General features: G+C 43.3%; 2 protein-coding genes across 2 annotated transcripts; both read right to left on the bottom strand.

Annotated features, from left to right (window-relative positions):
• Positions 1-2,062: 2,062 nt before the first annotated feature.
• Positions 2,063-6,188, bottom strand: LOC118529706 (interferon alpha-like). Its single transcript, XM_078062202.1, has 2 exons — positions 6,088-6,188; positions 2,063-2,760 (listed from the first exon to the last, which is right to left on the bottom strand). Exons 1-2 carry the CDS (start codon positions 6,186-6,188, stop codon positions 2,103-2,105), a joined length of 759 nt encoding a protein of 252 aa, XP_077918328.1. The 3' UTR covers positions 2,063-2,102.
• Positions 6,189-10,316: 4,128 nt separating this feature from the next.
• LOC144380121 (interferon alpha-1/2-like) lies at positions 10,317-10,880 on the bottom strand. The gene has a single exon (XM_078062175.1). The coding sequence runs from the start codon at positions 10,878-10,880 to the stop codon at positions 10,317-10,319; it is 564 nt and encodes a 187-aa protein (XP_077918301.1).
• Between the last annotated feature and the right edge of the window lie 5,106 nt (positions 10,881-15,986).

Here is a 15,986-nt window from a genome sequence, read left to right as displayed (position 1 = left end):
AATTTTGAATAATTTAACTCAATGCCTTCGATGACTGAAGCAGAAAGAAGAGTCCTTGGAAAGACGGAACATGTGGGCATGTGACTTTATGTTTAGGTCAAGAATATCATTTCCGGGTCCCTTTCCTGCTTTCTTTTTTGTTTTATTATCCCTTGCCTTATTTCTTCATTTGAATATGAAGAGATGGGTCTCCTGATTTTGACTCAGAGGGTGAAGGTCTGCTGGAGCATCTCGTGAAGGACAGAGATGGCCCACGCCTCTGGACCTGGAGGCGACCCACCATGTCCCAGAGGAGATGTCCCTCAGTCAGGGGAAAGGACAGACCCTCCTCCTCTGTGTCAGAAGCAACAAGTCCTCCTGTGTAGCCACCCGGGCCTGGAGGCAGGTCACAGCCCAGAGCTGAGAGGCTGCCACAGGGAACCAGCCGGAGCCCCGCAGAGGGGTTGGGCACAGCACCTGAGGGCTTCTGGTGGCCTGGGGGACGAGTGGGGGCCGCCGTGGACCCCAGATCGTCTCCTGTTCTTTCTACTCGTGACTCGTAAATAGAACAGGGTAGTTTTCATTTGCAGAATGTTCCTGTACACTTGCATGTCTTTAATTTTTGTTTGCTTTTTTATATTTGCTTTTCATACATTAGAAGAGATTAGAATACATCGTTCATATCAATTATTTTTTCATTTTTTTCATCAAACTTTAATTTGCCCAAAAAAGGTAAATCTCTCAAAACTATTTCCTATCTATACTCACTAGCTTCCCTTCTGTTCCTCACCTTTCCTCCTCAGCCAGTATGGTTTTTGGTGATTGATTCAGTCAAACCAGCTTGCACCTGGGTCACACCCCCTCCACTTCCAGCCTTGGGGCACTTTCCATTCACCTTTGGCTATGATGCAATTCCTTGAAGCCTTTTTTGGCTTTGAAATACACTCTTAATCAATATTCGCTCTTACCCTACTGCCTCAGGGCCATTCCTCCTTTGTTTGTAGTGTGGCTCTTTTCTCCCTTAACCACTGGACCTTTGAGGCATCACTTTTAAGTCCTTTTCTTATTCTACACTCTCAGCCCTCAGGACCACTTCCCTTGCTGGGCCTTAAATGAATGGAATGGCTTGTAAATGGCAGACTCAAGGATCCATTTATTTTTTATTTTTATTTTTTTTAAAGATTTTATTTATTTATTTGAGAGAGAGAGAATGAGAGACAGAGAGCATGAGAGGGAGGAGGGTCAGAGGGAGAAGCAGACTCCCTGACAAGCAGGGAGTCTGATGCGGGACTCCATCCTGGGACTCCAGGATCATGACCTGAGCCGAAGGCAGTCGCTTAACCAACTGAGCCACCCAGGCGCCCTCAAGGATCCATTTATAAAGAATAGTCACACTTGGATGTCTACCAGTCTAATGTGGAAGCTATCTAGCGCTTTTGATTCTATGTCCTGACATGTATGTTTCCTCGTCTGCTTCTAGAATTCATATTTTCCCTTCTTCTCATTCTACCCTTTAACTTAACTGGTATTACTTCCCTATGACTATCGTTTGGAGGTTGGTTTTCCTACAAAACTCAAAGATACAGACAGAGCATTGGATTTGTTATGTCCGCCTTTATCCTGATGACAACATACAAACTGGCTTCAAGGAAGTCTATGGTTTTACTACTAATGCGAATCATTAAATAATGAGTCAATGAGTTCTACAATGCATTTCTTTCATCAGGTTGTAATTGGACTTGTTTCATCCTTCAATAAGAAACAAATACAAGAATTTTTCTATACAAACATTTAATGAACAAAAAATAAAAAATGTAATAAATGTAAAACACATATATTTCTATTAACCACAAAATAAAGGTACACCTATTATTATACAATAAAAAATAATTTAAATCTTACAGTGAAATACATATATACTTAAATAGGTAGATCAGTATGGTCATCTGAAAGCGACAAGTGTCTGTAGAGTTAACTTGATGTGCTTAATACTCCTGAGAACATGTGACAAATTGAGTCTATTCATGTCACCAGGACAGCAGAAGTGACAGTTTGACATGGCAGAACTCCAGGGAGTGTGATATTATTAGTCAGAGGGAATCATTTCCATGTTGAACCGGGTCTCACTTCTTGCTCCTTAATCTTTTTTGCAAGCTTGTTGATGAATACAAGGCTTTCATGATTTCTGCTCTGACAATCTCCCAGGCACAAGGGCTGTATTGCTTCTCTTGCAGATAGAGGGAGATTCTTTGGAAGTAGTTCCTCAGGATGGAGTCCACCTTCATGAGGGGAGGCTCTCCCAGCCGCGCCTCCTGCATGGTACAGGTTGCCAGGTCGGTCAGCTGCTCAGAAAGTCCGGAGCAGAATTCCTCTAGGAGGGTCTCGTTCCAAGCAGCAGATGAGGCCTCTGTGCAGAAGAGGTGGAAGATCTTCTGGTTCACCACATGGACGACAGAGAGGGCTTGAGCCTTCTGCAACTGCTTGCCATCCAGCACCTCCTGGGGGAAGGCAAAGTCACTTGTGTACTTGTCACAAGAGCTAGCAAACATTCTCTTCATTTGTCCCAGGAGTGTCAAGGCCCTCCAGGCGAACAGACCATGGTTCTGAGGCAGGTCACATCCCAGAGAGCAGAGCGAGTTGCAACTGAGCACCACCAGGGCCACCAAGAAGGAAAAGGGCAGGGCCACTGGGGAATCTGCAGATGCTGCTAGCCTGGCTGGGGTGGGCAAGTCTGGGAACCGTGGCCCTGGGTGCTCTGAACATCTTCCCTTGTGAGTGTGGCTTAAGTAGGGGACATAGGAGTTTTCAATTTCTGAACGTTTCCCTTACTTTCTACTTCTCTTTTTACTTTCCTTTCTGCACTTTCTCCTTGGGTTTAGAGCATGGTTTTCTCAACCATTTGTTATCTTGCCAGTATTATCCCCTGCCTCCAGAGTTTTTTCGATGTTTTTTAATTGAACCTTCCAAGAAAACTTAATAGCATGGATACGCAGTATATATCGTTACATATTGTATTTATCTCTCTGCTTTATACCTAAAAAAGAAAGTGTAAAGTTTATCCACTTCAGGGTTAAGAATGACTAAAAATTTTAAGCAAAAAATTAAATTTTAAAGCTATTGATGCTTAAGTATAAAAGTAAATGTGATGAATGACTTGTAGTTTACTTACATAGAATAATTGTAATATATAACGTACATATGCAAATTAACAATTTCTAAAAAGACATAACGATTTTGCTGTACTTAAACAGGTAAAATCATTCCAAATGGCTAAAAGCAAGTGAAAAATTAAATTATTATTAACATCTGTTTTTAGTGTACTGAACTTTAATGTTGCCTCATATGACAAAATCATTTTTAACTTCACCTGCTACTACATACTCTTGAAGGCATTCTCAAAATTTGTTTTCTGTTTAGCACTAGGTAAATACTGATGTGCTGAGTAAGTGTTGTACAACTAAATCATAAAACATAATCTCTTTGTATTTTATTGCAAAGCCTGCATCACATCAAGGCTCAGACAAGCAATATCCACAAGACATCGGATTGTAGCTCACAAGTAAGCACAGATCCCCTCTCCAGGTTAGACTTTGAGATGTAGGAAATGATGGAGAGAAAAATCCTCCAATCCTAAATTATTCCTCTTATTCCTAGGTTTGTCGTCCTCATCTTGCACCGTTTGGGTATCTTCCAAGAATTCTATATCATTGTTTCTTGTGTCATACCGAAGACAACCCAATTAGAGACAATAAATACTAAGGTTTTGTTAGACCGCTTCAAGACTGTGCCAGTGTCCCCAGCAGGAAGCCTGGTTCTTGTCTGGATGTGGAGGTGTGAAGGTTCTAATTCCTGCTAAATGGATTTTCCCAGCCACACCTCCCTGACAAGGTAGTTATCACCTCTACTAACATTTTTCCTCTGGAGTGACTGAGTGTCTTCCACCCAAGCTCTCCTGGACTCACTCCCTGAGGGCAGGCTCAGCATGTCTTGAGGACTTTAGATGCCCCTACTGTGCAGGGGCTGGTTTCCTTGTCAGCAAAGCAATGACTGGCCCTAGATCCTTGCCCTTGCCCCTGGAGTTTTGTGCTGGGGACCCTAGCACTCGGTGCTGACCTCCTCCTCTCCTGACCAGGTATCAAAAGTGTCAACAGTCCTCAGATACTGAGGGTGAACGTTTGTTTTCTCCAAGTAGAGGAAAGAGTCTACTGTATTCATTTTACCTTGAGAAAGGAAAACATTAATTTTGCCACCACAGTCCTTACTTTTCAATTTTGAAATTTTTTTTAAGTAGGCTCCACACACAGGGTAGAGCGCAACATGGGGCCTGAACTCACAGTGTGAGATCAAGACCTGAGGGGAGAATAAGAATCAGATCCTCAATGGACTGAGCCACTCAGGCTCCCCTAGTGTGCTAATTTTACCTAAACTACGGCACACTTCTTTGCCTCAAAATTTCTGGACTGGGCACGGGGGATTCACTGATTGTGTCTCTCAGGAGAAACATCCAGCACAGAAAGTAATGACTTTCAGTAGTTCATTCAGTCTGCATGTTTCTATTGGCCATCTTAGTCTGGTCATCTGCCTGGTGCTCAGAATGCAGGGGGGGGAGGTCCAGGCTATGATGTCAGGGAGAAACAGCCTTCTTGCCTTTCCTTATTCATGATATTGCATTTTCAGTTTAAATAACAACAACAAAAAGAATTGGAATATCTTCATTTTTCCACAGCGCGTTACTGGACACACTCTGACTTGCTGCTCCCACATCTTGTTCTACATCATCGTGAGGATCATACAAAGGGAAGTAAAAGAAAGGTCAAGGGGCTGCACCGGGTTTCTCTACCATTTTGAAGACATCAGTTCTCTGTTTCTCATTTCAACTTTCCTAGAAAGCAAAACATGACAGTGGTGTACGGGGCGGGTTGGGGGGGGAAGACAAATGTTACATCTGAATGTCAGAATGTGAAAGACTGGCCTCTGCTGAGAAAATGACAGAGTGTACATCAGCAAAATTGAATGCAGCAACACTGGGCACCAGCAGCTCTGGCAGAGGGGGGAATGAAGGCTGTACTGAATTACCCCAAGTCAGGACATGGCTGCCACCGCCAGAGGCTCACACAAGACCAACTCGGGGGTCCCAAGCAGCCCTCAGCGTTGCAAGACCAGCCACCTGATTTTTCTTTCATTCAATCCACATATGCTCAGCTCTGAAGAAAGATGAGAGGAGTCACACCAACCAGCTCACAAGACAATGGTACCAGACCCCAGCTGCTCACACTCTGAGGAAGGAGAGGGGATACTCGCCCTGCCTGAGCGCTCTACCTAGTTGATAAATCCACTCAGGCCAGGAAAAGATTGCCTTGAGAAATCCAATATTAAGACAGAGGGAACTGGATGATCCTAAAAGATTCTGCTCTTCATCTGGATAAGAATAATGATGATGATGTTTCATGATGATAACACACAAAGCTGAATTCAGGCTAACTCTTCGGAGATCCTTGAAATCATTAACTCAATCCTCTCAATATCCCCATTTCGATTCCACTTATTTATACAACTGTTTGGAGAGAAATAGAAACGTGGAGGGATGAATTATTCTGAAGCTACCAAAGATCCAAGGTCGAACATGAGCAGTTGTGAGATACTGGCTTGTCCGGAAGCACTGGTTGAAAGGGGTGAAGGATAGAAATGGAGAGAGGATTTAAGAACCAGGAGAGGCCATGGCATGAAATCAGTCAGGAGGGGAGGGTGAGGGATCAAGGAGTCCAGATTCCACTTCAAATGTAAAGTGCTGTGGTTGTGGATGGCAACAGGGGGTGTGGTGTGAGTCAACTGAACTGATGGACTTGAAGTTCTCAGAAAAGTTGACAGACTCCCTTTTAAATACTCATAAGGCAGGAGACTTTTCTGCCAACGAAAGAGAACTTGCAGCTGGTAAGCAGGAGTAACCCTCCTCCTTGCAATACCCTGCAGGCTGCTGTCCCCGTGCTGGGGACACTGCTGTGGGCCACGTCTGCGTAGGAGAATGCTGTGCTCGCAGAGTCCACTTGAATCATCTCAGTCTCGGGAAGGATATGGAGAGACAGTTGACTCGATGCTGCCCATTCCTACTGTTCCACCTCCTGAGGACAAGTCACTGATCCAGTGGACATTTCCACATTTCTCTTCTCCGCACAGGTTCCAAAGTTGCTACTGACCTTCCACACTTTCATGTTTCCATGCTGTGGTTTTTTGAGCAAAGGAGCATCCTGTGCCTAGTTTAATCAGAGCAAAGGAGACCTCAGGCACAGGCACGGCTGAGCTCCTGGATTTCTTGGGTGTAGACGGGTGGGCAGGGTTCCCAGTATTTAGTGTATTTCTGTGCAGGACTGGATGTCGGGGGGGACCTTCAGCTCCGCAGCGCACGAGTCAGCTGGCAGGCAGGGTGGAGGGAGGCCGCGTATGTTCCTTTGTCCTGAAGCTGCCAAGCCTTGGCTGCTTGTGACCGGTAAACTGCACGGTGATCTCTCGCAGCCCATCAGTGGGCACCTGGCCCCGAGGCCTGTCTCCCCCACATCCCCTGACAGGTTGACCAGAGCCCCTGCGGATGGAAAGTTGATGGTGGTGCTCACTCCCCTCACCCTTGCCCCTGTCCCTGCCAATTGGTTCTCCAACACTTTCCAATATTTAATAATCCATAATACTGGGATCAAAACTGAAGGTGGCTGTAGGGATTTTCAGGACAAGACTTACTCTTTATCATAGACAGAGTAAGGAAACAGATTTATGACAGCATTAGAATCTCTGGTTGTCAACAAGTAGCCTTTTTGTAGCTTGAAGGGACATCCTCAGGAAGAGGTCCCATTTCTGCAGCTATCCCAAGCCTGGCCTCCATCTTGGTCGCCGCCCTGGTCACACGTGGCCACCAAGGGGTGGTCTTCCTGTAGAGGAGCTTCATTAGTCCACCCTTCAACCTGATCCTGCTTTCTGTTTCCTTTTAGCCACAGCTACTATTATATCACATTGGATGGAAATCAGAACAAACCTCTCTTGCAGGTTTTTCTGCAAAACCTAGAGATTTCATTTCAGTTTTGCTTTCTACTTGCGATGTGCTGTTCTGTAAGGAAACCTTTAATCTGAGACCACAACCGAACAGAAAGCTGTTGTGTGAGGAAACGACAGACGTTGGCGAGGATGCGGAGAAAGGGGAACCCTCCTACACTGTTGGTGGGAATGCAAGCTGGAACAGCCACTCTGAAAACAGTATGTAGGTTCCTCAAAAAGTTGAAAATAGAGCTACCTTACGACCCAGCAATTGCACTACTGGGTATTTACCCCAAAGATACAAATGTAGGGATCCGAAGGGGTAGGTGCACCCCAATGTTTATAGCAGCAATGTCCACAATAGCCAAACTATGGAAAGAGCCAAGATGTCCATCAACAGATGAATGGATAAAGAAGATGTGGTATATATATATAATGGACAATTATGGAGACAAAAAAAAAAAAAAAAAAACCAACACCTAAATCTTGCCATTTGCAACGACGTGGAAGGAACTAGATGGTATTATGATAAGCGAAATAAGTCAATCAGAGAAAGACATGTATCATATGACCTCACTGATATGAGGAATTCTTAATCTCAGGACACAAATTGAGGGTTGCTGGAGTTGGAGAGTGGGAGGGATGGGGTGGCTGGGTGATAGATATTGGGGAGGGTATGTGCTATGGTGAGCGCTGTGAATTGTGTAAGACTGTTGAATCACAGACCTGTACCTCTGAAACAAAAAATACATTATATGTTAAAAAAAAAAAGAAGAAGATAGTAGAAGGGAAAAATGAAGGGTGGGAAATCGGATGCGGAGATGAACCGTGAGAGACTATGGACTCTAAGAAACAAACTGAGGGTTCTAAAGGGGAGGGGAGTGGGGGGATGGGTTAGCCTGGTGATGGGTATTAAAGAGGGCATGTATTGAATGGAGCACTGGGTGTTATCCGCAAACAATGAATCATGGAATACTACATCAAAAACAAGTGATGGCATGTATGCTGATTAAAATATATAATAAAACAAAATTTAAAAAAAAGAAAGCTGTTGCGTGAACCAGCTGAGAGGTAACGAGAGTGAATGCCAAGGATACTGTCAGGACTTCTGCCTTAGAGAGGAAGGAAACAGGAGGGCAATGTGTCCTAGAGTATGGAAGAGCAGGACAGGGGCAGGTGCTAGAAGGTTAAAGAAATAGCATGTTCTTCTACACTTCCACCTAGATATTTATTCTCAACTCTCAGATATTCATACAAACCACCCTTTCATCACTGAATAAAAATAAAAACCCTTCTTTGCCATGGGGAATGAATTGGTCAGCCTTCTCTAGAATTCGCGATAGAATTCCGGTTTTGGAGGCTGCCCCCTTTGGAAGTCAGTTACTGAAGCATAGGACACACTGTTCCCAAGAATTCTGTAGAAAGACACAAACAGTATTCTCATATGTAGCTGTCAGAATTAAAACAAGAGGATATGTACCATATTTAAGTCGTTCCTTTATGAAAATACAATGCTGGGTGCCTTTAAGTGCATGAGTTCTGTTAATCTTCACAATATTCTGTTACAATTGTGAATCATATCAAACACTGGAGAAAAAGAAATGGGGTATACTGCTGCTGTAGTAAACAGGGTCACAATGAGGAGTTAAGGAACCTAATTAATAAAGCCAGTCATTCCAGGAAACATTCTTTTATCAGTAGTAATAGACAATTTGATGAAGGATTGAATGAGTTATCTATTCTTGAGTAGTGAATTTTTGAAGCTGAGCAGCTCGCTGATATACAAGGTAGTAAGAACCAAGACAGGATAAACCATTGTCAGTAATTAAGTCATGATTCAAAATAATACAGTATTAAACCCATTAATAAGATTTGCCAGAACATCAAATCCATGAAATCACTCTGGAAAAACATACAGCATAAAAGGGCAAACTATGCACAGAAAAACGAACCCCATTATTCCCAGATGCCATGCTATATTCTTCTCCACTTCAGACACACTGACTTCTCTTATTTATGCTCCCATCGGCTCCAGTGTGGTCTCTGCTTATGATTCCACCCAACCGACTCTCATGAGGTCAGCAAAGGCATCTAGTTTTCTGACATGCCAGGTAGTTTCAATGCACATCTTCCAGGAATCCACTGATAGTCTTCAAAGCACATTTATGTCCTGAAATATACTCATCGGCATCCTCTCTTATTGTCCATGTACTGTATGGCCATGAGTCCACTGTCTCCTTGTGGCTCTTCTCTCCCCTCCCTTCAATGGTTGGAGAGCCTCAGAATCAACTTTATGTCTGTTTCTCACACTACACGGTCTCCCCGCATGAACACCTCTGTTTTTGGCATTCCCTACTAGATATGGAGCTCAGCCATGGCATTTCTTGTCAAACGCAAGATCACCTCTCCCCTGACACTGGACATTTGTGCCTCCATGTCTACCAGTCACCTGTCAAGGGGTCCCCAGCTTTTATGTGTACTTCCTGACTTTCTCCATTCCAGCATCACGTTAGAGAATTCACTTCCTTCCCTTCTTCATTATAACACTAAGTCTGAGGATTGTTTTTAGATTTCTATCCCTACAACAACCAAAGATGTAGACATCAGGACCTGTATTTGACATGTCCTATAGCCTAAGGGCAACGTACAACTTGTCTTAGAGGAACTCAGTTGTTGCTTCAGATGTTCGTAATCTGATGGGTAAATGCATTCTGCTGACCATTTTCTTTTTTTTAAGATTTTATTTATTTACTTGACAGAGAGAGAGAGCATGAGAGGGGGGAAGGGTTAAAGGGAGTAGCAGATTCCTCGCCGAGCAGGGATCCTGACTCAGGACTCAATCCTGGGACTGCAGGGTCATGACCTGAGCCGAACGCAGTCGCTCAGCCAACTAAGCCGCCTAGGTGGCCCACTGCCCTACATTTTTCAACCAAGCTGCAATTAGACATGGTGTTACTCTTTGAACACTTCCCGTAGTGAAAGTTCAATAAAAAAAAAAAGATAAACCAATTAAATATCAAGAGTACATTTTATTATATTAATGACATGTACAGCTGCATATAATATATGAAAAATATAAATCTTATAGACATTTACATAAATAAATATTTAAATAGATAAATAGACATGAGCATGGTCAACTGTAAGCGACGACTGCTTGTAGAGTTGACATGTCGCTTAATACTTCTGAAAACCGTTAAGAAATGGATTCTGTTGATGTCACCATAACAGCAGAAATGAGAGTCTTTGACATGGAAGAACAAGGGAAAGTGTGATATAATTAGTCAGAGGGAATCATTTCCATGGTGAACCGGGTCTCACTTCTTGCTCCTTAATCTTTCTTGCAACATCGTTGATGAAAACAAGGAGCTCGTGATTTCTGCTCTGACAATCTCCCAGGCACAAGGGCTGTATTGCTTCTCTTGCAGATAGTGGGAGATTCTTTGGAAGTAGTTCCTCAGGATGGAGTCCACCTTCATGAGGGGAGTCTCTGCCACCCCAGCCTCCTGCGTGGGACAGGCTTCCAGGTCGGTGAGCTGCTCAGAAAGTCCGGAGCAGAATTCCTCTAGGAGGGTCTCGTTCCAAGCAGCAGATGAGGCCTCTGTGCAGAAGAGGTGGAAGATCTTCTGGTTCATCACATGGACGACAGAGAGGGCTTGAGCCTTCTGCAACTGCTTGCCCTCCAGCACCTCCTGGGGGAAGGCAAAGTCACTTGTGTACTTGTCACAAGAGCTAGCAGACATTCTCCTCATTTGTCCCAGGAGCGTCAAGGCCCTCCAGGCGAACAGACCATGGTTCTGAGGCAGGTCACATCCCAGAGAGCAGAGCGAGTTGCAGCTGAGCACCACCAGGGCCACCAAGAAGGAAAAGGGCAGGGCCATTGGGGATCCTGCAGATGCTGCTGGCCTGGCTGCGGTGGGCAAGTCTGGGACCGTGGCTCTAGGTTCTCTGAACATCTTCCCTTGTGTGTGTGGCTTAAGTAGGGGACATGGGAATTTTCAATTTCTGAACGTTTCCCTTACTTTCTACTTCTCTTTTTGCTTTCCATTATGCACTTTCTACTTGGGTTTGGAGCATGGGTTTCTCAACCGTTTCTTTTTCTTATTGCCCCCTCCGTTTACAGTGTTTTGAATGTTTATGTAATTGAAACTTCCAAGAAAACTCACTAACACAAATCTGCAGTCTATATAGTTGTGTATGTATAGCCCTACTTTATAGATAAAAAGAAATTGTCCATTTTACTCTATTTATTTCAGGGTGAAGAATTACTAAAAATTTCAAACTGAAAGCTAAATTTTAAAGCTCCTGATCCTTCACTGGATAACTAACACTGATTTGCAACTTCTAATTTTTTACTTATTTAAATGGAAATATAGGAGCACAATGCAAATTAAGAATTTCTAGAAGGACATAATAATGATATCAATGTGCTTAAATATTTAGAATCACTCCAAATTGCTAACAGCTAATGAAAAATTAAATCATTTGTTGGACATTTGCTTTTAGTGTACTGTATTTAAGTGGTCTCAATGAGAAAATAATTTTTAAATGCACTTGCTTCTTGATACTCATCAAGGTATTCTCAAATATTTTTTCTATTTAGCACTAGATAGAATTACTGATGTGTTAATTATCTTTTGCAGAATTAAATCATAAAGTATAATCTATTTATATTTATTTCGAGAGTCTGATTCACAACAAGGCTCAAACATCTGCAATGTCCACCAGGTAGACAATGGCAGCTCACAAGTAAGCGAAGATCACCTCTCCGGGTAAGACATTGAGATCCAGGAAATGATGGGGAGAAAGTCCTCCAATCCCAGATTATTTTCTTATTCCTAGTGGAGCACTATCTTGCAGGCATTTCATGTATCTTCCACAAATTCCATGTCCATGCTTCTTGTGTGATACCCAAGAAAACCCAATGACAGACAATAAATACTGAGGATAAGGTTTTGTGAGACCGCTCCAAGGCTGAGCTTTGGCATACCACACACCTTGGAATACTGAAGACTTGATCCCAACCCTAAGAACTACTTGGTACATTGTTGGAAGCAACTGTAACACCTGTTCCGTCTGGTGCGGGGATGCTGGTGATGGGGGATGTTGTGGAGCTACAGAAACAGGGAGGATAGGAAAAAACTCAGGACCCTCTACTCAATTTGGCTGTGAACATAACTGCTCATTTTTTAAAAATATATATTTTTGTATAAGTTCATAAAAAGCCATGGAAATTGGCTTATTCCACTCGCAGAGTCAGTTCATTCCAGGAAAGAGCCTTTTTTTGACCCGGAGGAAACTCTCCCACCAGGGACAGACTTCTACATACAAGACAAGCCCAGTCTCCAGACTTGGTCACTGTCTAGCTCACCTTGCCCACTCACTGGCAGCCCCCCCCCCCCGGAAAGATTGTGACGGGCCACGGAACAGCACCCTTCCACTCCTGTTTCCCCTTTGCTACAGCCACTGTTACATCACTGCAGCGGGGACATTCCCTCGGGTCCAGAAATAGTCACCAGGAGAAAGGAAGAGAGTTTCAAAAAAACTTAGAAACTTCAAACAACATTTGCTCTTCCTTGGTGGCCTTGTAATAGGAAGTAAAATAGCCAGACAGAAACCACAAAGGAAAAGGAAGCAGCTGTATAAATGGGCAGGAGAGGCTCCTGAGGAGGGAGGGAGGAGGGTAGAGCTCACTGGGGGTTTCTACCCTGGGGGAGAGGGAAACACTGTGATTTGGGAATGAAAGGATCAGATCTGGAGAAGCAGGGAGGAAGGGGAAATGTGCTGTAACAGAATGTCTAGAGTATGTGTACGTCAGTAGAGTGTATATGGATACATATGATATTATTGTGTCTATAATTACATTCCATTCATGGGCCACCTGTTCCCAGTTGGGTGTTTTAGAGGTTCAGCAGTTTACAGTCAGTTACAGAGAGAAGGCTAGAAGATACCTTTCGCTTAGAGATGTCTATGAAAAAAATAATAGTCACCGTCTGTTAAACTCTCACTAGTGGAAGATACTAGGTACATTTAAATGTGCTACTTCATTATTACAACAGCTCTAGGAATATTTCCACCCCACATTACATTTGGGAAAACTGAATTTCAGAGAGCTCAAGTGAGTTTCTCAGGATCAAACAACTAGATTGAAAGCAGAGGCTAGAAGCAGTGGGTAGTCCTATACTCCATGTGATAAATCACTCTAAGGTTCATCTTGGGAAATTCTGAAACTTCTCTTCTTCTACACTTTCTGGAGATCATTCTTCCTGGTTGTGTCCCACCTGCACTGGCTGCCCCATCTCTGTGCCCTTTGCAGGCTCCCCTTCTCTTTCTCAGCCTTAAAGGTTAAAAGTTTCCCGAAGCTTTAGGGCATTTTCTCATTCCACACTCAATTCAAACAGAAGGATTTTCAGTACTGTACCATGATTTCCAAATATGCAACAAACACTGGTTTTGAATGTCTCCAGGACGTGTAATGTTGGAGATTCCAGATTCACATATGCATACCAGTGGGAAGTCAGCTTTCCTCTCTTCTTGACATTCCTCCTTCAAGATCCTGGTGACACAATCCCTTGACCTCTACTTCTCTGAAGACGTAGACTTAGACTCTTTTAGAAGGATTCCTTTCCCCCTCCCTCTGCTGGAAAAGCCAGCAGATCGTCCTCTGATCTTCACAGAGAGAGCCTAGTGGGGATTCTGAAGGTAAAACTCACAAACCTGTGGGCTCCAGTAACTAGGGAGCCCTGGAGTTGGTAACTCTGCAGTGTAAGCACACAGAGCCTCAAGCAATGCTTCCATTACAGCTCGTGTTCCTCCCAATCCCTGCTCCTGGTAAGGTGTGATTGTCTGCATGCTCCTTTTTCTCTGGTTACCAGTGCTGAGGCTGGCCCTGGGACCTCAGTTGTGAATGGATCTAAGAAGAGTTGTTGTTTTCAATTGTCTTGCATTTTGTGGTTGTTTCTGTTGTTGTTGCTCCTGCTGTGAGGTCAGGAAAAAGTTCCAAGTGGTTCAGTGTTGGACAGGAAACCAAGGATCCTGTAATACTCGAACCCGTGAACAACTTCAGTATAGCCCTCACCTATGGAGGGATGCCCTTAGAGATACTCAGGTTCACAGACACATTTTAACCACAATTTTGAATAATTTAACTCAATGCATTCTATGACTGAAGCAGAAAGAAGCGTCCTTGGAAAGACGGAACATGTGGGCAAGTGACTTAATGTTGTAGGTCAAGAATATCATTTCCGGGTCCCTTTCCTGCTTTCTTTTTTGTTTTATTTTCCCTTGCCTTATTTCTTCATTTGAATATGAAGAGATGGGTCTCCTGATTTTGACTCAGAGGGTGAAGGTCTGCTGGAGCATCTCGTGAAGGACAGAGATGGCCCAGGCCTCCTGGACCTGGAGGCGACCCACCATGTCCCAGAGATGTCCCTCAGTCAGGGGAAGGGACAGACCCTCCTCCTCTGTGTCAGAAGCAACAAGTCCTCCTGTGTAGCCACCCGGGCCTGGAGGCAGGTCACAGCCCAGAGTTGAGAGGCTGCCACAGGGAACGAGCTGGAGCCCCACAGAGGGGCTGGGCACAGCACCTGAAGGCTTCTGGTGGCCTGGGGGACCAGTAGGGGCTGCCGTGGCCCCCAGATCCTCTCCTGTTCTTTCTACTCATGACTCTTACATAGAACAGGGTAGTTTACATTTGCAGAATGTTCCTGTACACTTGCATGTCTTTAATTTTTGTTTCCTTTTTTATATTTGCTTTTCATACATTAGAAGAGATTAGAATACATCATTCATATCAATTATTTTTTCATTTTTTCATCAAACTTTAATTTGCCCAAAAAAGGTAAATCTCTCAAAACTATTTCCTATCTATACTCACTAGCTTCCCTTCTGTTCCTCACCTTTCCTCCTCGGCCAGTATGGTTTTTGGTGATTATTTCAGTCAAACCAGCTTGCACCTGGGTCACACCCCCTCCAATTCCAGCCTTGGGGCACTTTCCATTCACCTTTTGCTTTGATGCAATTCCTTGAAGCCTTTTTTGGCTTTGAAATACACTCTTAACCAATATTCGCTCTTACCCTACTGCCTTAGGGCCATTCCTCCTTTGTTTGTAGTGTGGCTCTTTTCTCGCTTAACCACTGGACCTTTGAGGCATCACTTTTAAGTCCTTTTCCCTCGGGACCACTTCCCTTGCTGGGCCTTAAATGAATGGAATGGCTTGTAAATGGCAGACTCAAGGATCCATTTATAAAGAATAGTCACACTTGGATGTCTACCAGTCTACTGTGGAAGCTATCTAGCACTTTTGATTCTATGTCCTGATGTGTGTGTTTCCTCGTCTACTTCTAGAATTCATATTTTCCCTTCTTCTCATTCTACCCTTTAACTTAACTGGTATTACTTCCCTATGATTATCGTTTGGAGGTTGGTTTTTCTACAAACCTCAAGATACAGACAGGGCATTGATTTGTTATGTCTGCCTTTATCCTGATGACAACATACAAACTGTCTTCAAGGAAGTCTATGGTATTATTTCTAAAGTGAATCACGGATAATGTGTCACTGAGTTCTACAATGCATCTTTCATCAGGTTATAATTAGACTTGTTTCCTCTATATAAGAAACAAATACAACAATTTCTCTATAGAAACATTTAATGAACAAAAAAATAAAAAATTTAATAAATGTAAAGCACATTTATTTCTATTAACCACAAAGTGAAGGTACACCTAATATTATATAATAAAAAATAATTTCAATCTTATAAATAATGAAATACATATAGAGTTAAATAAGTATATCAGCATGGTCATCTGAAAGTCACGGTGTTTGTAGAGTTGACTTGATGTTGCTTAATACTCCTGAGAACATGTGACAAATTGATGTTCATTTCACCATAATAGCAGAAATGAGAGTCTTTGACACGGAAGAACAAGGGAAAGTGTGATATTAGTAGTCAGAGGGAATCATTTCCACGTTGAACCGGGTC

This window comes from Halichoerus grypus, chromosome 14 (genome assembly GCF_964656455.1).
Source record: "Halichoerus grypus chromosome 14, mHalGry1.hap1.1, whole genome shotgun sequence".
In the NCBI taxonomy this organism is placed as follows: domain Eukaryota; kingdom Metazoa; phylum Chordata; class Mammalia; order Carnivora; family Phocidae; genus Halichoerus; species Halichoerus grypus.
This window is presented reverse-complemented; position numbering and strand designations above follow the sequence as displayed.

Bases quoted from the DNA above. Each gene is read 5' to 3' on its own strand.
- LOC144380121 (XM_078062175.1), bottom strand. From the start codon at position 10,880: ATGGCCCTGCCCTTTTCCTTCTTGGTGGCCCTGGTGGTGCTCAGCTGC.
- LOC118529706 (XM_078062202.1), bottom strand. From the start codon at position 6,188: ATGAAAGTGTGGAAGGTCAGTAGCAACTTTGGAACCTGTGCGGAGAAG. The intron at 2,761-6,087 runs GTAGGAATGGGC...CCCCTACTTAAG, and splicing joins TGTCCTCAGGAGGTGGAACA to CCACACTCACAAGGGAAGAT.